The sequence below is a fragment of the Rhinoderma darwinii genome, chromosome 1, assembly GCF_050947455.1.
Source record: "Rhinoderma darwinii isolate aRhiDar2 chromosome 1, aRhiDar2.hap1, whole genome shotgun sequence".
Classification (NCBI taxonomy): domain Eukaryota; kingdom Metazoa; phylum Chordata; class Amphibia; order Anura; family Rhinodermatidae; genus Rhinoderma; species Rhinoderma darwinii.
The window spans coordinates 186,085,067-186,112,437 of record NC_134687.1 but is presented as its reverse complement, the minus strand read 5'-3'; the positions used below and the strand labels follow the sequence as shown (position 1 = coordinate 186,112,437).

The following is a 27,371-nucleotide window of genomic DNA, read 5'->3' as shown; positions in this document are numbered from 1 at the left end:
AAGGCCAGAAATATATTTTAAGGTTATTTCTCGGAATAATTACACTCATCGGAGTCTTGCTTTTCGAAAATTAGCAAAAACTGCAAACGGTACAGGACATGCCCTATTTATTGTGTCCAACACATGCCCATAATATTCACAGCTACTTACTGACAGAAGTCAAAGTAGTCTGCTCCAAAACAGAGCTACAAATCAGACTTCGTCAATAATAACCTATTTTGTAATAGGAGGTACAAGAGGAACTTGCTGTTAGGTTTTCATAATAAACCATAGATTTGAGGTTACAAGTATGTGCTGAATGGTATGTTGAGCGATAACATAAATGCACTCTACTGTCGTCAGTGATTAAATGATCAGACATTTGTGGCATTATTTTAATTCCTTGGTTGTATTAAAGCTATTATCAACTTCTGCCCATCTACCCTATTAGGGTACATGGATGTTTTCCGGCTCAGGCCCCCCTCTACTTGCCACATAGGAGAGCTACTGTATAAAGCATCTACTTCTCGATACATCCATTTTTTTTACATGGTTGCTTATTTCTTCGAAGGGGAAAAGTGAAAGCACCTACAGCTTCCTGCCAATAACAGCTTATGGAGAAGCAATAACAGGCAGATCTTTTTCCAGTGCTGGTTTCTGTTTGACTACACAACCCTAGGGCATAGCTATTGGGGGTGCAGAGGTAGCAGTCACACCCCGGTTCGGGTGTTACAATGCACATTATAGGTGAGGGTTCCGATTACAGATTGTGCAATCGGGCCCAGGATCTATCTATCTATCTATCTATCTATCTATCTATCTATCTATCTATCTATCTATCTATCTATCTATCTATCTATCTGTCTGTCTGTCTGTCTGTCTGTCTGTCTGTCTGTCTGTCTGTCTGTCTGTCTGTCTATCTATCTATCTATCTATCTATCTATCTATCTATCTATCTATCTATCTATCTATCTATCTATCTATCTATCTATCTATCTATCTATCTATCTATCTATCTATCCATCAATTAAAAGTCTTCTATTCCTCATCCACTGTTTTCATTTGCAAGTGCAATTTACTGTATACAGCCATATACTACTACTACTACTACTACTACTACTACTACTACTACTACCACTACTACTACTACTATTACTACTACTACCACTAATATTACTACTACTACTACTACTACTACTACTACTACCACTACTACTACCACTACTACTACTACTATTACTACTAAATTGTAAATTGCTGCGTAATATGTTGGCGCTATATAAATAAAGATTATTATTATTATTATTATTATTACTACTACTACTACTACTACTAATAGTAATAATAAAAAACTAAATTAACTCTTTAATCTATTTCAGATTGCGTTTTTCCTAACTAATAATATACAAAGGAATATCTAAAAATAGCTTTTTCCAAGCCCCCCCTGCTGTCTGATTCAGCAACGTTTGGCTTACTACTTGGTGGCTCCAGAACAAGCCTTTGCTATTCCTTTGAAGAATTTCATGTGTTTAGTCACCTAGTGTGCATGTTGAAAGAATGATCTAAGGCTTCTGCTGAGTTTGGAAGGTGACAATATTAACTAGAAGCTTGTCTGAAGATTTAGGGAAAGGAGTAAACGGGATAGAGGTAGAATGCAAGGAAAAATCTTCATCTATTTCTCAAACGAGAGAAAAATAAAGCAGCCATTTTAATTACAGGTTATACACTGAAAAGAAATTAAAGAATTCTGTAATTCACTCCTAACAAAAAAAAAAAGAAACATTTGCACTGACCAGATAAAATTAAACTCTACTTGGGAGATTTCCTTTTTAGCAACAACATAAAGCTATCTATGAGATGCCCACATAGGGTTAAACAAGCACAACCACTGTACCCTCACCCCCAAACAGGGGTTCTTTCGAAAAAGATGTATGGATGGTTCTTCAGCAGGGCTCTCCTCCAATCAATTGTGCCAAGTGGCCTATTCTTTTATAGGCATCTATCAGATAATCGTATTTAAAGTGCCATTGTCTCAGGCATTTAATATAATTATGCACTCCCTCTTCACAAGTTGGGGGAGCCAATAGCAACACTCCAGGGAGGGCTGTAGATGCTGCCATCAGAGCAAGCACTTCTTAAAGCAGCCTATAAATATGGATATATATGGGTCTTGACACACAGGATCCATCTGTTGTCCATCACGTCTAAGTTCATAACAGGGCTGACGGATTCAGGTCATAGCGAATGAAACAGCTGCTCTGTACAGAGAATACAGAGCAGCTGTATCTCAAAAAGTAAAAATAATCTCTAATAAAAACTATTTAGAAAGTTGCACTAACCACACTGACTAAACTTTTTATTAAAATAAAAATAAAAACTTTCCCTTCAAAGGTGTACACAGCCTTTAGGCCCTGTTCACACAGAGTTTTTTTTCAAGTAGAAAAATTTGCCTCAAAATTTCTTTAGGAATTTTGAGGCAGATTTTGACCTGCCTGCACTCACTTTGCCGCATTTTTCGCTGTGTTTTTCACTGCGTTTATCGACCGTTGAGCGCCACAGGCAAAAGAACACTGCAAAAAAAAACCTTTCTCTGCCCCCCATTGATGTCAATGGGAGGTCAGAGATGGAAACGCCCGAAGAAATGCTTATTTCTCCCGCAAGCGTTTTTTCCGGGAGAAAATGCCTCCGCCTCCCATTGAAATCAATGGGAGGCGTTTTCTGACGTTTTTGGGCGCGGTTTCCGGCACGGTTTCCGTGTAAAAAAACTCATATATAATCAATATTGGCTTAAAATGCAGACTCTCAGCTTTAATTTGAGGGTATTCACATCCTAATTTGAGGAAGGGTTTAGGAATTACAGCTCTTTAATATGTAGCTGCCTCTTATTCAAGGGACCAAAGATAATTGGACAGTTATCTCAAAAACTATTTAATGGGCTGCATGGGCTATTCCCTCTTTAATCCATCATCAATTAAGCAGGTAAAAGGTCTGGAGTTGATTTCAGGTATGGCATTTACATTTGGAAGCTGTTGCTGTGAATCCACAACATGAGGTCAAAGGAGCTCTCAATGCAAATGAAACAGACCATTATTAGGCTGAAAAAAATGAAGAAATCCGTCAGAGAGATAGCACAAATGTTAGAAGTGGTCAAATCTACAGTTTGGTACATTCTAGAAAAAAAAGTGTGCACTGGTGATCTCGTGAACTCCAAAAGGCCTGGACGTCCACGGAAGACAACAGTGGTGGATGATCGCAGAATCCTTTCCAGGGTGAAGAAAAACTCCTTCACAACATCTACCCAATTGAAGAACACTCTCCTGGAAGTAGGTGTATCAGTATCTAAGTCTACCATAAAGAGAAGACTTCATGAGAGCAAATACAGAGGGTTCACCACAAGGTGAAAACCATTAATCAGCCTCAAAAATAGAAAGACCAGATTAGACTTTGCCAAACAACATCTAAAGAAGCCGGCCCAGTACTGGAACAGCATTCTTTGGACAGATGGAACTAAGATCAAGCTGTACTAGAATGATGGGAGGAAGAAAGTAAGTATGAAGAAGGCTTGGAACGACTCATGATCCAAACCACACCACATAGATAATAGTAAAACATGGTGGAGGCAATGTGATGGCATGGGCATGCATGGCTGCCAAAGGCACTGGGTTATTAGTGTTTATTGATGATGTGACTGAAGACAGAAGCAGCCGGATGAATTCTGAAGTGTTCAGGGATATATTTTCTGCTCCGATTCAACCAAATGCAGCAACGTTGATTGAACGTCGCTTCACAGTACAGATGCACAATGACCCAAAACATACTGCAAAAGCAAAATTCTGGCCCTAACTCTACATATGAAGACTGTATTTAGGGTAGCTTATGAAGCTATGATATTTTTATTATTATTATTATTATTATTATTATTATTATTATTATTATTATTATTATGTGAAGCTATAATAGTAGGGTAGGGTTTCTAGATATAATTTTTGCACTGAAGCGAGTGTTGGCATAGATGGAGGGTCGGTCTTTGGTGGGCCCAAGGAACCTCAGTTTGACGCTGACTAGTCCAGATCTTTCATGTTACATCTATGCTATATCATATATTTTTAAAGAAATTGTAACAATGACAATATCATTGTTGCTAGTATAGTAATGTCTGCAAAATCTGTCTTCCCAATCGAAGATTCAAAGTCTTTCTTTCAACTATCAACTTGTAACGAAATAGCAATGCACATTTTCAATACAATGAATGCAAACACAGTTGGCCGCTATGTGAATTACATTGTATGCTCGGTGACATAGTATTTCTATTTAATGTGGCTAACATTGAATTCTCTAATCAGTCAAGTTGAAAAGTTATATAATTGCATAGGGAGTATAGTATTTACAATTATGGGATTTCCTTGTAAAATAAGCTTGTAGTAATTGCTTATGGGAAATCAGTATTTCATTTCTGATCATCTATCTGCACTCCTTCATATTTGGGACATTGGGATGCGAAAAACAGCCATCAATTATCCTTTAACATTAACAGTACATTCTCCTTCAGACACAGATTTTTTCTGTCATTTTAAACTGTATGAAAAATACATATAAAAACACTAGCGTTTTGTAAAATGCAACAGCGTTTTTTTGTGGTGTTTTAAGTGGCTTTTTGGTTGCGTTTTTCATTTAGTGTCATTTTGTAAATTCATTTTTTTCTGCCATTTTTAAGTCCTATATAGAAGGCTAAGGGAAAAAACACCTGATAATACCCGATACCCAGAGCATACTGCATTTGGATAAAATTCCACTGACCACAAATTTGCCTAAAAAATGCCACAAACCAAAACAAAGTTGTATGGGGTGCTTTTTATATTTCACTAGAGACTTTAATGTAACATCTGGCTGCGCTAAAAATCGCATAAAAAAAACTCTGTTAAAAGTGCCACGGAAAACGCACAAAAATGCAGCAAAACGCTGTGCTTGAATCCAGCCAAAAAGGATTCTGCATCTTGTTATAAACTAAGCATATGTTCATACTGGAGACCCTGCACTAAAGAGTCCCTGGGAGCAGATCTACAAATAGTCATGTCTGAATTCATCAAGGATGTGCCTGGAGCTTATCCTGGATGTGCTAGTGTAACGCATTCTGCGGAAAAATAATCCATAGTGTCTTTATTGTCCATGGGGAATTATTTACCTGGGTCTGCATATTCGCATCATTTTATTAACATCGAACAGGTAACTTCTGACTGATAGATGCTGTGAACCAGTGTACAGTATATAGAAAATGGAAACGTTTCATCAGAAACAGTGACTAAACTGCAAACAATGCCCAGTGACTTGGAGTGATAAAATAACTGGGGAGCAGCGGTGGAGTTACTTAGAAAGAGACAGCAAGTACCTGAGGTTTCATCCACTCTTTCATCTACCACATGGTCCTTCTGATGAACCCATTCACTGTTGCACTTGAAGTAGATTTGTGTGGCAGGACTGGCCTTGCAGTACAAGTTTACTGGTTTGTTTTTCACAATGTAAGCTTCTTCAGGTTCAATAAGAAAATGAGGCAATGGTTCCGGTGGATCTGATGGGAACGTCTCTGGTAGTTCGTGAAAGAAGTCATCATCTTAAATAAAATAAATATTTCATAATTATAATTTGCATGAATACATTACGTTTATACAATTCAGAGCAAGAACATCTATGGGAGCCGACTTCACTCTAACAAGGAGCACTGATCACAGCCGAAGGTGCAGGGCGCTAAGCTGAGATCATCTGAGCCTTCGTTACAGCGATGAAGTGGGTCCCAACACCTGAACCTCTACCAATCAAAACTTCTGATATATCTCTGTGACATATCAAAAGTTTTTAGAAAGTACAGTAACTCTTTAAAGAAAACCAGTTATTAGGTCATTTTACATTGATGACCATCACTTTCCGGACACCCGAGATTACTGTAGCTGAGAATTGTAGAATGAAAATGAAGAAATCCTATATTTAGTTAGGTGGAGCTTAGCTGTCACATAATTGTGTGCACCTCAGAATTGATAACTGTGTAAGTAAAGATGCCTGTGGTGGGAAAAAAAGGTGTCATGGAAATAAAAGCCAAAAGCTACTATAAAGTAGAAACTACACTGTAACAATGCTTGTAAGGAGCACAAAGCTGTTAAAGAACACATGGAAACCTAATGCGGTAGATGACTTTTTATCTTTCACTTGAATTTTATTTTAATATTAATGCATCTAACGCAGCTTTGACCCATTGCATTATGTACTCTTTTTAATCCTGTCATGTTCAAATGTATTCCTTTAAAACTGTTAGAGAAAAATGATTCAATCAAACAGACTTGAAAGGTAAAAGAGTTAGTAAATCATTAGCAGTAATGTAATACTTCTCTGGGGAGAGTGAGAATATATTACTAATAATTACAATTATAGATTTTCTTTTGTGACCTGGCTGCATCCACCACTTAGTAGGTAACACATCCCAAGATGCAGAACTAGCAATAGATATAATATAATTTATATTCATGTTGCACTGCTTTTCATAGTATTGTGGGATACAGATGTAGTCATCTTTATCTTGACTTTTAACGCATTAAATAAACAGTGGAATGATCCTTTATCTTGAGTTTTTCAAAGACTTTTCAGTGGCTTTTGTTGTGTGATATCACACTCCAGCAAGTTATTAGAGTCAAGATGAAGATGGCTACATCTTTATGTCTTTAATTTTTGTAAGATATTTATAGTCAAAATATACTTAAGACGTCCAATAGACAGTATTTATAATCTAGCTGTCAATCCAAGTGCAGCTATACACAGGAATGCCATCCATTATGGCAGAATAGCTGGTTTCCCCGTCAGGTGTCCACGCTATCTATTAGAAAACAATGGGCCTCTGACTGCCAGACAAATGTTTTGTAGCCCTTGACTGTAAGCCCATGTAGTTTCACTTAATTCAAAATGACCAGGCGCCATTGCATTTTTGCATGAGGCCCACTCAACTCACATTAATGAAACTCTACAAGCCCCAGATCAATCCATCCACCAGACCTGCCACTGTTATCTATGTGCTTGACCATCGTGACACCCCAACAAGTCAAGGAGCTAAGAGGGAAGCTTTAGAGCCCACTGTGCATTTAACACATCTTGGTCTATAGCATTGGTAGGTACAATAGCAAGCAGCATTTTGCATTAGTTATCCTCTCTTCTCAGGGCTGGAAAAAGAAGAGTTAGGTGGAAAAGATGTAGTGGACAAGTGGGGCTACTCTTAATAGTTGAGCTTTCCCACTGCTTGATAACAGCTCCAGTGGCAATCATTTCCTCAGCCGATGGCCTGCTCCTGCAGCTTCCCACCAGTTCCCAGTACATATTTTACACTACCCCTGCTGAGGCCCTCGGTGTACCCCACTCCATGATCCTTATGCAGGCTCATGAAGGTAGGGGTATAGGGGGTCCTAACCATTTATTTGTTTGTGGCCTATAAATCCTGATGGCGGCCCCGGCTATACAGTAGCAGATGCCTCTGATGTAGCCATTCATGGGCCATCTACGTGCAACCTTAACCAGCAGCTACTAATTGGTGGACTACAGGGTTGAAGGAAATTATATTACGTGCAGAGAAAAAATTATGCTACAATAAACAAGACTTAGATATACCTTAGTATTTTTTTTTTAGCTTTGGTGCTTTAAAAATCAAGTCTGCCAAACCAAAAGTTGACCGTATTTTAGCTGGACCTTATGTATCATGATACATTAAATCTGGCACCTGTCGAATCAATTGGCACAACCTTAGTATTATAGGTAATTTGCAGATGTTGGTCTTCATTGTATGACATACTGTCCTATAAAAAAAAACATTTTACCTCCTGCCTTACATTATATTTATTCACAGGCTTTTCTATATCATAATTCACGTCTACCCGGAAATAAATGTAACTTCCCTTTCGAAATTACAAGAGTAAATGACTGTAAGTTTTGGACTGTAAAATATAGTATCCATTACACATGCTTGAGTGATGCTTTAACTTCAATTTGAAACAAACCTAATTTTATATGCATCTGCTTGCGTATCGCTCTGGAAGATTAAGATTCATTGCGGATAATGCAGTTAGGTTTACTGTAACTTACATGTATACTTTGATTCACATTAAGGATTATAGAAAGCCTGGGTATTACGTTGTGAAATAAGTATGAGCAGGTGGTGGTGGTGGTGTTACAGCAACAGATCACCTTTGATCGCTGTGCTTATTAACTGCCAAGTCTGTGTTGTACGATTTCTGAGGCTGGAATAGCTGTGTGGAAAGCATTATACTCAAGAGAATTTTGCTTTTAACAGTCATCAATATCTATAATGGTTGTGAAATAAGTTAAATCAAATATAAAGGTGAAGATGTAAAGTTGTCATGATCCTTTTGAGGCTTCTCAGAACACCCAACACTACTTTTCACATAGATCTAACTATCAATAGAACAACAGATAAAGATAAATGGAGAAAACGTATAAGATGGGAAAGCTATAGCTGTGGAGCAATGGCAACGTATAAGGTTTTGCAACAGAAAAATTAAACATTTTGATTATAGAAAGTATAACATTTTCACATAATATTGCATTTTTTATACATGTTACACATTATCATTAATAAGAAGATGTAAATTGGACTGCATGTTTATGTTTAGGTTTCTGGTACATATTAACAATTGTTAATTTAATTTACTATAAAGGGGTTTAGAAGACTCATTTTTAAAGATTTTGAGTTAATAGACAGGATTCCCCCATACAGGAACCTCATCTAATAACCAGAGCAGAGAAGGGCTACGAAGAGTATAGTTCTGGACAGCCTGTCACTCCATGAATTACATGGACAACCCATTGATTTCTGTATAATGGTTATTTTCGCCTTTCAGCAGGGGAATTGAACACTTGGTCCCAGGTTCCCTCACAGTTGACAGCTAATTGCTGGGGTATCCAGTTGCAGGATACCCAGTGATCAGCTTAACATGAAGGGCACCTTTTATAAAAAATGGATTGTCTAAAGGGGATCACCCCTTTATTGTATGATAATTTCATGTTACATATTTAAAAAGTATCTGTCACCAGATTTCACAATACAACCTGCACACATTATTAAATAGATCACTTAGACCGGATGAAGCTGGTGTGCTTACTTTGAAAATCTGTGTAAGAATGGCTGTATATTCCTTTCTCAAATTTTGCCTGCCTAATATTAACCCCTTCCCGGAAAACGACGTGTCGGGTACATCGTAGTGCGAGGGGAATGTATGGAGCGAGCTCACGCGATGAGCGTGCTCTATACGCTGCGGGTGTTGGCTGTGTTTTACAGCCAACACCAGGGACAAACTGCCAGGAACAGCGATCACACTGTTCCTGGCTGTTTAACCCCCTCAAATGCTGCGATTGAGGCACCCCCCTCTGACAATGGTGACGATGGTTGTCATGGCAGCCCAGGGGACTAATGAAAACCCCCAGGACTGCCTTAACTCTGTCTCTGCTAAGCAGATACCTGTATAAATGACAATATACTGCAATACGTTAGTATTGCAGTGTATTTTACCAGCGATCTAACGATCGCTGGTTCAAGTCCCCTAGAGTGACTAATGAAATGTGTAAAAAAAAAGTGAAATAAACTTTTTAGTAGTGAAAAAAATGTTTAAAAAATTAAAAGTTCAAAAAAACTACCCTCTTTGTAATTTTTACTCTAAAGTAATGTAAAAAATAAAAAAAGTTAACAAAATTGGTGTCTCTGCGTCCGTAAAAGTATGAACTACTAAAATATAGCATTATTTAATGCGCACAGTGAACTCCGTAAAAATAAAACATTTAAAACACCAAAATCGTTGTTTTTTGGTCAACTTAGCTCTCAACACTTTTTTAATAAAAAGTGATCAAAAAATGATATGTACCAAAAAATAATACCGATAAAAACTACAGCTCGTCCCTCAAAAAATGAGCCAACACACCGCTCAATCGATGGAAAAATAAAAAAAGTTATTGCTCTTATAATGTGGCAACACAAATCAAATTACATTTTTTTTTTTAAAGTAGTAACATTTTAAAAAACCTATATAAATTTGGTAACACCATAATTGTATTGAGCCACAGAGTAAAGTTAAGGTGTAGTTTTTATCTGAAAGCCGTAAAAACAAAATCCAAAAAACAATAAAGGAATCGCTGTATTTTCCAATTTCAGAATTTTATTTCAGTTTCCCAGTCCATTGAAGTACCCCAGGGCTGTATGAACATATTTTTTGTTAGGGCATATTTATGTATGCCCTAAAAACTGCCTGTGTACTATATGCATTAAAGTACATTAAAGTTCAAAAATAAAAATAAAAATGTAACAATTTCCCTATCGGATTACAATAAAAAGTATAATAATAAAAAAAAAAACGAAGATTGAATAAAAGGCAATCAGTAAAAATAATACACACAATTGCAGATTTTTTTTTTACAATAAACTTCATTAAATAAAACACGAAGATTGTACTCAGACAATCCAAAGGATCTACTCCCACTAACTTTGCTATCATTCCTATATTTAACAGGAGAATTGATTATCAATCTTTATTCATATACATTAAAACAATTCTAACTAAACCCTATTGAGGACATACAAAAGTAAGTTAAGAAAGTAATCCATGGACTCCCTTATTTTTAAAAATATAAATATTAATCAGCAGATATAGCCTATAGAAGAGAGAGGAGAAAGTGTTTACATATGTTTATTTGTGGATTTAAAGTCAATACTCTAGTTGGGAGGAAAAATAGTCCATTTCAATGACAAGAGGTAGTCACTATATAATCTAGATATGAAAAAGGATTTACTAATAGTTGTCTGTTCGTTTGGGTACTACTGGAGGCATCCTCATAGAAGAATTAAGACATGATTTACTATGAGTTATCTATTGTAATGGATACTCTCAATATTGGAAAATGGAGGCATTCCTCCCAGTGTCACTAAAACATCAGGTCTAACAAGCTCTTAAAGGCATTCCTCTTAACCTTCCACTGCTCACTCGGATAAAATGATCAATTTCAGCAGACTATCTAAAGTGTCTAAGGTGCTAGAGGCATTCCTCTTGAATTTATGGTTTATGGACATTGGAGACGTCTTCTACATTACACACTCAGTATTAGAGGCATTCCTCTCAAAATCAACAAACACATGGAGGCATTCCTCCTATGGTATATTACGCATTCGGTGTTAGGGGCATTCCTCTCAGAATCAGCAGACACATGGAGGCATTCCTCCTACAGGATATCACACACTCAGTATTACAGCGGTTCCTCTCTAAATCAGCAAACACATGGAGGCATTTCTCCTACAGGATATCACACACTCAGTATTAGAGAGGTTCCTCTCTGACTCAGCAAACACATGGGTGCATTCCTCCTATAGTATATTACACATTCAGTGTTAGGGGCATTCCTCTCAGAATCAGTAGACACATGGAGGCATTCCTCCTACACGATATCACACACTCAGTATTAGAGAGGTTCCTCTCTAAATCAGCAAACACATGGAGGCATTTCTCCTACAGGATATCACACACTCAGTATTAGAGAGGTTCCTCTCTGACTCAGCAAACACATGGGTGCATTCCTCCTATAGTATATTACACATTCAGTGTTAGGGGCATTCCTCTCAGAATCAGCAGACACATGGAGGCATTCCTCCTACAGGATATCACACACTCAGTATTAGAGTGGTTCCTCTCTAAATCAGCAAACACATGGAGGCATTTCTCCTACAGGATATCACACACTCAGTATTAGAGAGGTTCCTCTCTGACTCAGCAAACACATGGGTGCATTCCTCCTATAGTATATTACACATTCAGTGTTAGGGGCATTCCTCTCAGAATCAGTAGACACATGGAGGCATTCCTCCTACACGATATCACACACTCAGTATTAGAGAGGTTCCTCTCTAAATCAGCAAACACATGGAGGCATTTCTCCCAAATTAATACACATTCATACTCTCCCGCTGTCGCTAAACCATGGTGCTAATATTGTATTGGTATTATAAGGGCTAGTCCTGACAAGGATGGTATATTAAAATAAGAAAAAAGTCCCTAAATCAGCTTCCCTACATGTTTCACCACATGTGGCGTCATCAGGGGAGAATGGCTGTCCTTACTTTAAATACACAAAGACATATGTAAACACTTTCTCCTCTCTCTTCTATATGCTATATCTGCTGATTGTAAGATTCAAAATATAATATTTATGTTTAAAAAAATAAGGGAGTCCATGGATTAATTTTTTAACTCACTTTTGTATGTCCTTGATAGGGTTTAGTTATAATTCTTTTAATGTATATGAATAAAGATTCATAATCAATTCTCCTGTTAAATATAGGAATAATTGCACAGTTAGTGGGAGTAGATCCTTTGGATTGTCTGAGTACAATTCTCGTGTTTGAATATAAAACTTAATGTAATACCCCCCGTGTATATCTTTGAGACTTCATTTAATCCATTATATTCTTATTAAATAAAAGTCCCAAAAAATAAAATATACACACATATTTGGTATGACAATGACTGTAACAACTGGAATAATACAGTTTTGAATCATTTATGATGCTGTGAAAAAAAACTAAAAAACTGCAGCAGAACTGCTCCCACCTCCCCGCCCCCCCGCAATTTTACCGAAATATAATGTAATATAAAATGTAAAAAAAAACGGCACCTACATACAGAACAACTTGTCCCAAAGTCTCATACATCTACGTCGAACAAAGCATAAAAAGGTTATAAGCACCGCAATGCAAAGAGGAAAAATCATAAAATTGTTCTGGTTCTAAAGGCCAAAATTGGCATGGTCCTTAAGGGGTTAAACAAGATAAATCATTTTATTGCCACAATTTGTGTCTTTGCCACCTAGAGCAAGAATATTTCCCCACATTTTATATTTTTATATGACATTGTATAAAGAAAGGGTTCATCTCTTACTGTAAGTTTATCTGTAGTGAGTTCAAGGTCTTTTTATCATTGTTGTTCTTGGCACAATAGCAAAGATACCATTTTTATTCTACTAAGACTACAAGTATCTTGAGGATAAATATTACAATTGAATTTTCTTGTTCTAGCTGTCAGAGACACAAGCCATATATATGTTCTTTTCAAACACTGACAATAAAAGAATTTATCCGAAGCATCCTTATAGCAGCATCCATTAGAAGTGATAACGCATGACACCGGGTCAGAAAATGATCAATTCTCTAAGGAATAGGGTTTCCGTTTCAATACAGTCTTATATACTTTCCCTCTCTGTGGCACATTAGCCCTGAAGCTGTGGCTCTGTTCTGACCCACCTTACATCTTAATATCTAATTAAAGAAGGACATGGATTGGGAGCAAACTAGAGCCCGTTCGATCTATGGTACCCCCAAGCCACTAATAAACCATTCTTCATACATACAAATATAGCAATTCATTCACTGTCAAGTCCATCCTATTCAATATGATCACATAAATATTGACTTGGCTTTTAAATAATCCGAGCCAAGTTACTAAATAAAGTATCCCTCTTTGAAAACCAGAAAGAAACATTTGTACTGGGTAAGGAGCTGAATATCCACAGTGTTCTCACTGTATACAGTTGCAGAGTCTGTCTGGGAAATACTGATGTTGTTTTATTCCCTCTGTACAGTAGACAGCTTGTGTGTAAATGTGTGTCCAAGACGTAAGCAGTTCAGTGCAGGCATTTGGCAGTTGTAGGGTTAATTGGCAACATGTTGTGACTGGCAAATGGTACATCTGCATATGCAAATATGTTATCATCAATGTAATAAGAGTTTTATAGGCTAAATACAGATGTAGTAGAGACTTTCCTGAGTTTTTCATGCGACGTAATATCTGACTGTTATATATGTTGTTTCATGTCATAGTAGATGCATCTCCTGAGTTATTTAAGCTCAGCAAGTTATCATAATCAGGGGAATGCAAAGAATAGATGAAGCTCCATAGTAAAGATCAAAATAGGCCTCTTTGTTATGGTGCAGGGACAGAAGTGCCTAGTATTAGTTTCTCTGAGACAGCTGAGGGCCACACAGACAGCTGAGAGCCCACGTGAAAATCAGTAAATGGGCCTTACTCTCCAATATCTCATCATAGATCATCCCCTTATGTCTCTCTTACAATCTATCAGTAATTGTTAGCCAATACAATTCATTAGCTTCGGCATTTACATTTAATCTCTTAGACATAAGAAGGCTGCTTTAAGCTGCCAGTGTGCCGCCGTGCCTACTGGGACACTATGTAGCTGCACAGGTTGCACCATTGGTATGTCCGCCCCTAGTTTCCCCCACCACACCCTTTCCCTGGCCGATTCCCCACCCCCATTGCTTTCTAAAAATGCAATTCCTCTTGCGAGGGGAGGTCAGCATAGATTCTTGTCCCCCAGTAGCGGAAGGCATTAAACCAACCAGGGCAGGCCCCCATCTCTCCATTGGCCCCATACAGCCACATGGTCTATGCATATGCCTGATAACAATGCACAAAATTTAAAGTTAATGACAAATACAGCTTTACTATATTTCTATACTTTTGTGTTATCCCTAAATAGATATTTAGTAGATTAAAAGTACTAATGCTGTAATAATAAAATATAACCCCTGTGTGGTCTGATCCTGCACTCATACTCCCTTCTTTCTTTCTTTTATCTGTCCCCGATTTCTTGCTAACCTTCTGAATGCATGTTAGAAAGACGTAGGACATAAATGGAGGGGACTGCAGCATCAGACCAGACATGGATTGTTTGTAGTCCGGAACAAAACAGTATATTTTTAAACCTGACAAAATGAAGATTACAATTTAAAAAAATGCAAAGAACTACTTATTTAAAAAGTTGTCTTTGAAACTTAAAATTCTATTCTAAAAATGATATAAAGCTGAAATGTTTTCATGACCTATTAAACAAATCCATCATGCTACATTTCTATTCTTAACACAGAATCATTTCATTAAACATGGTCATTATCGGAAACTTTTGAAGTTTCTTCAAGTTACAGTAAAACAAATATTCTGTTGTCTATGCGTAATTTATCCCAAAGAACTTTAAATTGTGTTAGAGGTCCATTAGCTCAATTTTGGAGAAAAATAATGATATCTACCAGCCAAGCTTGGCATGAAAACAAAAAAAGCTTTCATGAAATGATAACCATCTCACTACAAAACCCTCAAGCCAGGTACCAGAAATATGAACCATAACTTAGAATAGGAGATTCTCAAGTAAATCTTTATCTTGCAAACTCCTGTTTGTACAGCCACAGAGGAGTTTTCAGTAAGAGAATACATAGAAATACAGGAGTTCTGTGGCTTCCATGATGAAAGCACTTATATTTTGGGACAAAAGAACACTCTGTTAAAACGAGACATAGTTGTGATTTCACTGACAGTGCTACAAGGATTGTTTGTTCAAAGCAGATATAAGAGGTCAAGTAAGAAGGACACAGTGCAAACCAAAAAAGACAACGTGAAAGCGAATGGATTAAACAAAACAAAAAAAATAATCCATTTACACACCCTCCATTTTTCTTTTTCAAATAACATATTACATTTTATCACCCTGTAATTTTTATGTCTAATTTCTTACTGTATGTTTATTATTGTGTTCAATGTATGATCTGTAAATATTAAGCTCTCAAGCTCCCCCTAATGGTGGCTGCAGATGGGTAGAATTTTAGCATTTTACTCTATGTCTATGCTGGGCATACAACTAGGGTGACAGCTTGATTTTGTTGTAGCTTCTTATATTGGGGGAAGAAATAGTGATAAGACTAGAAAATTCAGCTTAGCCAATTGCTGTTTTTCAGCTCATCAGTTTACTGGGAATGTCTAAAGTTACAAATAGACTTGAAATTTCCAGACCCTAGTGAAACTTCACATGAAAGCTTATTTAATGATTGAAACTACCTTCAAGGACATCAACCTTTGTGGATATTCCTATGTAAAGTTTCATAACAACCACAGAGGTCATCAACATTGTTGGTCTGCTAATTGTCATTTTAATATTAATATGTGTCTGTATGTCATAGATGCAACACACACATAATGATACAGTGACTGTGAGACAGTGAATCTGTCTCCAATGGTGAGGGCTGTTTAGAAGCCAGACCCTTCACACCCGGCGCATGAGGACTAAAAGTTAATCGCCGACATAGGTATGAATAAATTTATGTCTTCTACTGCTATCTAGAAGTATTAGCGATGTGGGGGCCAAAAATCTTTACAGAATAATTATATTAGCTGTTTAACCCCTTTACGAACACCCATGTTACATGTACGTTATGGGTGGAGGAGGGGTATATGGAGTGGGCTCATGGGCTGAGCATGCTCCATACGCTGCTAGTTTCAGCTCTATATTACAGCTGACACCCTGCTCTAACTACTGGAATCAAACATTACTATGATCCCAGCTATATAAACCCTTAGATGCCGCAGTCAATAGCGACCTAAGGTTCTGAAAGAGGAGGCGTCCCCCCCCTCTGAAGGCCCATTGGCCCCTCAGCAATGCGATCGCGTGGTGCTGATAATCATCATGGCAGCCTGGGGGTGTAATGAAGGCCCCCCAGTTCTGCCAACTTTCTGCTCCTATGAAGCCCTGCCTCATAGGAGCTGGTAAAAATCACAATATACTGCAATACACAAGTATTGCAATATATTGTGCAAGCAAACCAACGATCGCTGGTTCAAGTCCCCTAGGCGGACAAATATATATATATATATATATATATATATATATATATATATATATATATAATAGAAAAAAAATGTACTTTTTCCCATTTCCCTTTAAAACCTATGCAAAAATAAAAACATTAACATAACTGGTATAACCGCATCTGTAAAAGTCTGAACTATAACAATATAACATTATTTAACCTGCACGATGAATGCAGTAAAAAACATCTCGTCTCCCACAAAACATGGAATTAAAAGTGATCAAAAAGTCCCCCACAATTGTATAACAAATAACCTACAGCTTGTCCTGCAAAAAGTAAGCCTCAGAATATCTGACACAAATTATTTTTTTTAAAACAAAATGTTTCTACTTGCAGTTAAATATAAAATAACTATATAAATTTGGTATCACCGTAATCGTATTGACCAAGGAATAAAGATAACATATCATTTTTACCACAGGCTGTACGACGTAAAAACTAAACCCAAAAAACAAAGGGGAAATTGCTGGGTTTTTTTCATTTCGCTTTACAAAATTTAATTTAAAAATACTTTTTCCCAGTACATTACACGGAGCAATTAAAAGCTACATCTCGTCCCGCCAAAAAAAAAGACCTCATATGGCTTTGTCAAGGAAAAATAAAAAAAGTTATGGCTGTTGGAAGGTGAAATGGAAAAATGAAAATGAAAAATGGACTGGTCATTGAAGGGTTAATGTAATTTGCAGTGTTTCTATAAAAAATAACTTTCTCATATTTTTTCTGCTTCCCTGCTGCTAATCTTTGCTGATGGTGGAGGGACTTTGAGCAGAATCGGTCTCCTCCCCCTTTGGTAGCTAACAATATAGTTCCTTCTTACTTTCCCTGAAGATAGGAAACAAGTGTTCCAGAGTTGTGAAGTATATACTGTGTGACATCCACTGTATGCACTCCAGAGAAACCCATGAAAATATAAAGAAATAAAGCAATAAAGACTGAGTGGGCATGTGCAGACTTGATATCTGCTGTCAGGATGCAGAACTTTACAATCCTAACAAGCTGAGAAGGAGGAGTCTGCCATGCTACTGCAGAGGCTCTGCTGCTTTCCTGACAAGCAGGGAAGAAAGCTATTTCTATTGGCCGTTCTGCAGTGAACAGGAGAACTCCATGCAAAGAACTGACTGTGTGGAGAGTGACTGAACATGTGTCCACCAGCACTCAGAACATTAGGTGGACGTGCACATTTCTATACACTTTGAACAACAGATGGCACCATACTATGTAAGTAAGTGTCATAACTTTTTTTTAGCAACATGTAAATGGAATTTTTTTTTCATTTTTAATGATCTATACAATTAATATGATATTTAATGGTGGGACAACCCCTTCAAGACTCATAAAAACCCATTATATGCAGTAAATAATTCCTCTGCTGACTCATTTAGTCATAGAAGGTCAGCAAGGGCCTCCATAAAACAAAAAGTCTATCTATGCACAATTTCATATAATCATCTGTGTCCCATATGCTCATTGATCAAGTTGATGTAGTGAATAGATAGAGTCAATGCAATGTTAAAGAGAATACATTGATGTGTATGCATACACTTGATATATAGCAACATTTCCCGTTTGGCTTTCTTTGTTTCATAGAAAGTAAGTAAGTAAGTAAGAAAATACCTTGTTTATTGAAATGTGGACTCTGAAGTAGAACTGTGAGATGAACGGCCATATGGTCAGTAGTTGTATTAGGACATTACAGTCTCACGAATGAGAACTATACAGAATTTCTGAACATTTAAGAAAACTTAGAATGCTGAAAAAGTAATAAAAAAAAGGAACAAAAATGTTCTGCCCAATATGTTCTGTTTAGTATCTGGTTGAGGAACTTGGGAGTGATTTATCGCCGTGTTTATCATTCCCTTATATGTATGTACTGCTATAAAAGCCTTATCAGCAGATTATTATCCTAAAATCTTAAATCAGCAGAAAAATGTTTTCCAGTTTATTATCTTGTCCTCTTATAAATTCAATTTCTCAATCTGTTAGAGTTATAATAAGTTAACTTTCTATTATCACCAAAATCTTTAATTTTATCCTATTTTTAATCAATAGAGGCCATGGCAAGAATAAATAGTTGAACTTTATCAGCACAAATACATTTGTAGCTGAATGTGTTAAAATGGGCTAAAACGATACAAATCAATGTGTCTTTTTCTTGGCATACATGTGTGTTTTTTCTGAATTAATTTATTTCTTTGCCTTGAAAGGACATGAAATATGTGTGCACAAAGAGGAGTCATAAAACATTGTCAATGTTTTTTGTTTTGTTTAGCAGAATCAATTCTTAGGAGGAGTTGGTATGGTCCAATTTAATAAAACGAAATGTCTTGAAAAAAGGTGAAGGTTCCAAGGAACTTAGCCTAACATAGACTTACTCCTAAGAGTGACTCCATATGGAAATATGTTGTCTATGTTGACAGTAACATCCCATCAATCCAAAATATATTGTTCAGAATTCCTGCTTATTTAGAAAAATAATACAGATGAAAATCAACCAACAATCTGAAATTCTTAGAAGAAGATATATAAATTACAAGAGCACTTGAACACTGAATAAGCCATCAGAGTCCTAATAAAATCAGTTTTCATTGGCTGTAGATGTGGTGGAGACAACTTTTAACCTATTTAAAAAAACACCAAAAGGAAGGAAAACCAGTAACTCTCCATGGTTGACTGTACTCGTAATAAGACACATATTGGGTACCACTTTGAGCACCATAAATCTCAGTACAAATTGTAGATAGGCTTATGAAGGAGTAGATGTATTTATCTGAGATTTTACGTTACTGTATGTGTCCCATTTGTAGGTCTCTGAAATAAAGCAAGACAGCGGCCTATTCTATTACATGTCTGGTTGCATACAGTATTTACAAATTTACACATAGTGAAGGATTCCTAAGGTAGGTATTGGTAGAAAACTAATACTAACATAATCGTCATGGCTGTTGCAATTTTCTCTTGATGGGTACTAAGTTGGCATGGATAAATCGGTAAAGCATGAGCTGCAGTGTAAATCCTTTTTAGTGTTATTTCTCATTTTTAAAATGTAGTGGCTTGAAGCTTGATGGGCACTTACCAGCCATTCTTCTTTAATATTAATCTGGAGTAATGAAAGGTATAGGCAATATGCTTCCTCTGAAAAACTTGCCAGCAGGAATTGATCTTCTAGGTAAGTCAGTTGGTTTGTTGGCTTTGTTACTTTGAACCTTTAATAGTATTGTTATATTGGTTTTATAATCTACCAAGTAAGTAGCTATTAAATGTCAAGTAATGCCCTGTGCACTTCATAATCAGTATCTGAATTACTGAAAACAACAAAAAAAACAGAAAAGTAGAAGATGTAACCCCAAAAATGTTCTGTTCCAACACAAAGTGCTTGTGAAATTGAAACGAGGGAGCCACAATAAAGGACATGTTGCTTCCCAATTGATGGGACTAACATATTTGTTTTCAAAGCAATTATATATGTGTGATCTATTTGTGGCATCTTCACCCTCATCTCCTAACAAAAGCACTATTAGACTGTCACCCCTGATCAACTAAAGGGTATGAAGAGCCAATTCTGTAATGCCTTGTTACTGCCAGTCAGTATGATCTGAATAATGGTATAGTCACGGTGAACTGTCCTTTATCATTTATCCTCTTGCTCTCCAATAGAGGACAGTTATTACTTAATTTTGACAGAAAAAAAAGGACAGAATAAAGAATTTGGAAGCCCTTTGTTATATTCCATTAGATGGAGGAACAAAGCAGAGTATTTTATTTGATGTTCCTAGACAAGATATGGGTCCTCCTTCCTCTGTTAGGAAATATAACAATCCGTCCAACTCGATTTGGACAATGCAGTGTTTTTCAATAAAAAAAAAAGCTCTTCTGCCAGACTGTCACAATGGATAATTTTATTGGCCTCTTGCCCTGCAGGAAGCATGGCAGAGCCCAACGTGCTCAATATTTAATATGCCACAGCTGCCTAGCAATGTAATCTAGGAGAATACAAAATGCCAATGCTCATTAGGGTGAAGGATTTTTTTTATTACAAGTTTTATCATTTCTTGGCTGGGTGTTGGCTAAAAAAGGACATTCATTTTTAAGACCTTTCAAAACTGCCACAAACATGAACAATTATTGGGTAGAGGGGATGCACAAGACGTCTGAATTCTGCGGCATCTATCATGGAAGGTGAGTTTATCATTATGGATGACTATAACTCACATTGATGAGGCTGACCAGGGCAGAGATGAAATCATCTAGACTAAATGATAATGTAAAGTTTTATTTATTTAGTGTTCACTGTACTCAAATAAAATTTGTAAAGCGGACTTTTTTTCCTTGAAGTAATCGCTTGCAATTGCATTGCCAGTTTCTTTGCAGAAAGATATTAAATCTTAATCTAATCTGGCAGGAACCCAGGCAACCTCAATTTGTTTTACACATATTTCTGATGGCATTGCAGGCCGAACATATCAAGCTCTTCAATTTCAATATAAAACTTGAGTTACATGGACGGTTAAGTGGGAGGAAGCATTAACAGGAATGGGCAGAGCATTATGTACTAGGGAGAGATTATAGAACCAATGTACTTGGCCCAGGCAATTTATTGGATTGACGATATCATTATATAACACATTTAAACATGTTGTTGCGTTATGAGCAGACAAAAAATGTGTTCTTGAAATTCAGATTTTCAACTTTTTGAAAGTATTACAAAGTACAGATACTTATATATGTTGTTAGAACTTACATGTTAATATTCTACCATTCAATTTTGTCCAGTATTTATACTGCAGACACATAATAGAGCATTATATAGTTCCAACTGTTATACTGATGGCTGCATCACATCTAAAACAAGCTGAAAACATGGACGCGCTTTACCACAAGCCATTGCATCCATTTGTGATTTACCATTAAGGCTATGGCCGGCAATGAATGCAATTGTGCCGAAACATACAGTATGCTTATCCCGTTTCATAGTACAAGTTGCATTATAGTCTCAGCCGTAAGGTAATAAAGTGACATAGAAGTTGGGTTTGTATGATTTACATTAAATCCCAGACAATTTAAGAGAACCTGCTACTAGGACAAGAACTGGTAAAATGGGGCATTCTACTATTTGTTTGGCTCTGGATGTCTGCTTAAAGTTTTGCATAGGGATTAGACATCTAGTAAACTGGTCTACCTTAGTGGTGTGGGGTTTAGCCTTTATAACAATCATTCTTTCTGAGTTTTCGTGCAGCCAAACATTTAGCTGTGCACACCGGATGTTTACATGAGATGTGTTAGCACGCTACAGTGCATTATCAGCACATATGCCAACATCACCTTTTCTGCTTTGAATTTTGCAATATTTTACAATATTGGGTGTAGAAATGTTTTGGGTAGCAACAAGTTTTTTTAAGCTACAGAGTAATACATTATTGTAGTTTGGGTAGCTATAATTAGAAGTAGGGTCATCATTTGACTTCTACATGTCCACCTCTCGTCTATATTCTTACTCTCCTATTGGTAGCTTGTCCTATTTGGCTAGCTTTCCCAGTTTTGGATGTGTATCAATTTTTATACGAAAATAGCTGGTAAAATACTTTTTGACCTCTCGTCCAATCAACCATTCAGCAGAACTGGGTAATATATGACATGGTTTCTTGTAGTCCTGTCTAGATTTCAAGGAGTCAGAAGGAAGGGGGCAGCAATTGGGTGACAATTAGTGGATGGAATTACACCCATCAATTTAGATTGGATAGGACATGGTATATAGATGATTTAATCTAACGGGAGTCTATCCCGGAGACAGTCTGCTTTTAACAGATATTTCATTTTATAGTCAGATGGAACCTATCAGAGGGAAATCCGACTAAATCATATCATCCAGTACGACACAGCACATTTCATAAGAAGGCCATCGCTGTATAGCAATGTTTTTATTTTTACTGCTGAAAAGTTGAACTTGGTGCCAAGTTATTCTTAGGCAAATCTTTAAGCTATTCCAGCATGAAGTAATAATGCATGGAGTTCATATTAGCTTTGCAACCACGTGCAGCTTTTAGCTCTGTCTCCAATCAATAGACTAGGTAGCTTGTTGGCCTTGAGATCAATATTAAGTGCATGCATGGCTTTGTCCTTGATTACAGAAAAGAAAAGCAATTCATGTTATGGCACTTAATGACAACAGAACAAGCTAAGCAATTCACCTGTGACACAGGTCCTTTCCTATGGAACTGCCCACAGCACTGTAAATCAGGGATTACAACTCCTCATTGTGTTCATGTCACCAAGTCTGAATGAGAGTCAGCTTACAATAAGCAGATGGGAAACTCTTTAAAGCCATGGAAATAAAAAGCCACAAGTGTATCTGAAAATAATTCCCCATTATTCATAGCAGCGGATCATACCATCAATAATGAATATTACGGCAGTCATACAGTAAGAGTGCTCAGTGTTAAAACCATTCTAATTGCTATTATTGCATAAACCTGTTTACGTATATAAAATGTCTGTATTCCCATTCGCACCGTTTCTATAGCAACATGAAGGAATGATATTAAAATGATACATATATGCCTTTTTATTGGGTTCTTATTATTGCTGTTATTTAGCAGTTGCTTACTAGAAGATAACTTTAGAGATAGGTATAAAATGGAGCGTTTTGATTTCGGTATCGTCACAATAGAGACATGTAGATGTAGCTGAGTTTAACTTGTCATTTAAAACTCCAATTAAGAGTGAACTATTTCCCCTTATATAGTGTTGGTTTGTGTTCCCTAGTTTTACAAAGCTTTGTGCTTTGTGTATTCACTTGGCATTGTCAGTATTCATCCGGTCAAAACGACGGAACCTTTGCACAACAGAGACAAACTGAAACCATGGGCACTGGATCCGTTACCATTGAAATCAATGGTGATGGAAACGGAAACCTACGGTTTCAGTTTGTGTCAATCAGGGTTCCGTTCCGTCGGAAAGCTCCGGCGGAACATCGGAACGGAGACCTGACGCAGATGTGAACGAAACCTAAATTACACATTTATTCCCCACTCTGCGAAGAGTGTCAGTGTATGTAAATTACTGTGTTCTACACTAGCGTCATTTATCAGGACCAGTCATGTGACAGCTAAGCTACACCCAAGGTAAGAAAGATTTTAGAAATCAAAACATTACACAATTTCGGTTGGCATTCAGAGGTTTCAGGAAGATAACATATGAGTTTTCTTTAAGGCCATGTTCACATGTTGTGGAGTCTGTCAGGATTTAGCAACAGAATCTACAAGCATTCCACCAGCAATACATGTGTATGGGGCATTTTAAACTGCGTGGAAAAATTACCGCACCGCAGATTTTAAAATATGCAGCAAATTTGTTGTTCAAGAAGATTCCATCTTGAAAAGTCCTGCTACTGACCACAATGGTGCCACTAGTGTGGCATGTGACCGCTGAGGTCACTGAAAAGCAATATGTTACAATAAGTAATACCAAATGACTAACTCAGTTCTGCTACATCTGCGCTTGACACCTGATGGATTCTTTTTTTTTTCTCTCCCTATTAATAGTTTAATTACATGTGATTTATGGAGATTGAATATAATCATCCAACAAATAATGTTATATTGCATTTAGTTCCATCACAGATTATATTAAATCCATTTATTATGACATGATCATTTTAGAAAATTCTGCATTGAATTTCAGCTACACAGACGGGAGCAATGTGTATTTTATAAGGTGACGTTTGATGGAATTACATTTATTCCTTGTGCAAATGAATGACAAGTGTAAAATCTTGATGATCTTTAATTATGAGAAAAGTGTATATATTCAGCAATCAAATACCAAAGGTTGATACACTCAAGAGAAAACTATTTTTATTCCTTTGACATTTGAACACATATTTAATTAAGTAAAATAGAAGCATCTTATTTTTAGATAGCAGGAGAGAGATTCTCAATCGCTCCCATGAGAACTGAAGGGAGGCACGCCAGTGACAATCAGATACGCCGCCGGCACTATCCCGGCAGCACAGAGATCATTTTATGACCAGGATATCTCCTTGTCGTAGGGTTATTTATCAGCTGCAATAACTAGGTTCAAATATGTTTACGCTCATTGTTAATTATTTCTACTTTATCTGCGGGTGGAAGGAAGCTATAAAAATATTTATAGGCAGTGAGAAATTAGAATTTCAGCAGAAAATGCCTCAATTGCATTCAGAGGAAGCCAAATTCTCTTTTATTATAATGTGGATGTTAGAAGCTCACAGCAGAGAATGTACCGTACTTATTAAAAAGATTATTTCCGGAAAAAATGCAGTAGACATTCAGATGTATGTAGCAGGACTTTATTGTTTTTGTAGTAAGCATTTCTGAAGTTCTATGTAAAACCACAGATATCACAAGATGGCAAGATGGTTGGTATTTCACGATTGGCATTAATCCATTTAATAAACTCTGTTTTGTTTTATCTGACCTAAGCCTGAGTGAAACCAATGCATTATCAAGAGGGAAAGATGAAATAACATTTAGTTATTGGGTCCTATGGCAGGGAGTGACTTGGTATAAGTTGGCTTATTCCCCCGCCCCAGTGAGCAATTTTAAATTATTCCCTCTACAAAGGCACCCATAAGAAGGTTATGGCTTCTATCCAATATGGGTTAAGACTCTCCAAATTTTAGTTTCTTTGCTTGTGGTATGTGTACTCACATAGTCCTCATGTTGTGCTCCCTCAGACAAGATTTCTGGATTTGAGTGGTACCTCAGCAGCCCTATAGCAATGCCCCTGGTTGGACAGTACTTGGTTTAGAGACATTAAGACAGGTAAAGACCACTATAAGAGTCAGTTCACATGTTACGTAAATACTGCAAATTTTCCGCAACAGAATTAGTTGCGGAAAAAATCTGCAGCAAATACAGTAGCAACAAAGTGGATGAGATAAAACAAATCTCATCCACATGCTGGGCAAATACTGACCGGAATAAATACTCAGAAATTGACCGCGGTGGTTTTCCCTATGGGGAGGGAAAATCCGCAACAAATAGCAGCTGTTGCATTTTTACGGTGGGTTTCGCAGCGATACTGTCGCAAAAAATGCAACTCTGCAAAAAAAAAAATTGTATACTTACCCAGGAGTCTGTGTTTCTTCCTCCAGGCCGGACTCCTTAGATGATGTTTCATCCCATGTGATTGCTGCAGATAATCACAGGCTGTAGTGGCGGTAACAAGGGATGAAACATTTCCAGGTGGCCGTTCTGGATGATGTCAGAGGGCCGGCCTCCTGGGATAATGCTTCATCCCATGTGACTGCCGCTTGAGCTACTCACAGGCTGCAGTGATCTCCTGGGATGAAACGTCATCCCAGGAGAACGGCCTGATAGCTGACCGGTTAAGTGCTGCAGTTTTCCGCAGCGGACACTACGGGCGAAAAACTGCTCCACAGTTTGGTGCGGTTTTTCCCCGAAATTCCCTGCAGCGCACAAGGCGGATACCCTGCATGCTATTATGCAGCATATCTGGCCGTTGGAACTCCGGAATTCCCTGCAGAGCACAGGGCAGATACAAGGCATGCTACTACGTAGCATATCCGCCGTGTGAACTCCGGAATTTCCTGCAGAGCACAGGGCGGATACAAGGCATGCTATTACGTAGCATATCCACCCGTGTGAACTCCGGAATTTCCTGCAGAGCACAGGGCGGATACAAGGCATGCTATTACGTACCATATCCGCCCGTGTGAACTCCGGAATTTCCTGCAGAGCACAGGGCGGATACAAGGCTTGCTATTACGTAGCATATCCGCCCGTGTGAAGTCCGGAAATCCCTGCAGAGCACAGGGTGGATACAAGGCATGCTATTACGGAGCATATCCGCCCGTGTGAACTCAGCCTAAATGTGTTTTTAATCCTTTGAATTTTTTGAGCTGAGGTTTTTTTTTGGCCTATTTTACTTTCGAAATATTATCTATTATAATCTACTGTGAATTCACCCAAAAGTTAACTTTTTTTTTTTTAATTTGCATTCACGTGTTCTCTGAATAACAATCTGGGTAATCTTGTATGTTCTATAAACCTCTACAACGATGTCATGTATATAAACCCAATACAGATGCTGGTTTGATGCTAATTTTGTTGAGCTTGCTAAGAGAAATTGTTATTGACTGCTTCCATTAGGAAACTATTGACCCTTTTCAGGGAAGGGAAAACCAGAAGATGCATACATATTTCATCTTTTCAACGTCAAGCTGTAAAAGGCAAAGGGAAGGATACGGTTTATTTAGATTGAAATTAAAATATTGCAGGCTACATTACCTAAAGTTAATTGCTTAATCAATTTAAGAGAACAACTGCTCTCGAGTTTGGGAACTGTGGTTTGATGCCCAAATGACACTAACGTATTCACATGAGAATTGTAACTACACTGAATATTCTTTTCTTGATTAAATACCAAGTAAAATGTGCTGTTTTTCACTGTATGAATCTTATTGCTTCTTGCCAAATGAGCCTAAATGTATGCAGTAAACAGAGCAGCATTAGTATAGATAAAAGTTTTCAATGAAAAATGAAATGTAATCTCTAAAAGCAGAACTATGATGTGCTCTATATATTTATTTAGTTATTTATTTCCATTGCTTATATAGCGCAAACATATTTCACAGTTTTGGAAAGAGATTGCCAACGCT

General features: G+C 37.2%; 1 protein-coding gene across 2 annotated transcripts in view; it reads right to left on the bottom strand.

Moving 5' to 3' along the window:
• The window catches only part of UNC5C (unc-5 netrin receptor C), a 323,806-nt gene that overhangs the window by 120,700 nt on the left and 175,735 nt on the right, over positions 1 to 27,371 (bottom strand). For both annotated transcript variants that reach the window (XM_075860650.1, XM_075860651.1), the window contains exon 3: positions 5,366 to 5,587. In XM_075860650.1, coding sequence (XP_075716765.1) covers positions 5,366 to 5,587 — 222 coding nt within the window. The remainder of the gene's footprint in view (positions 1 to 5,365; positions 5,588 to 27,371) is intronic.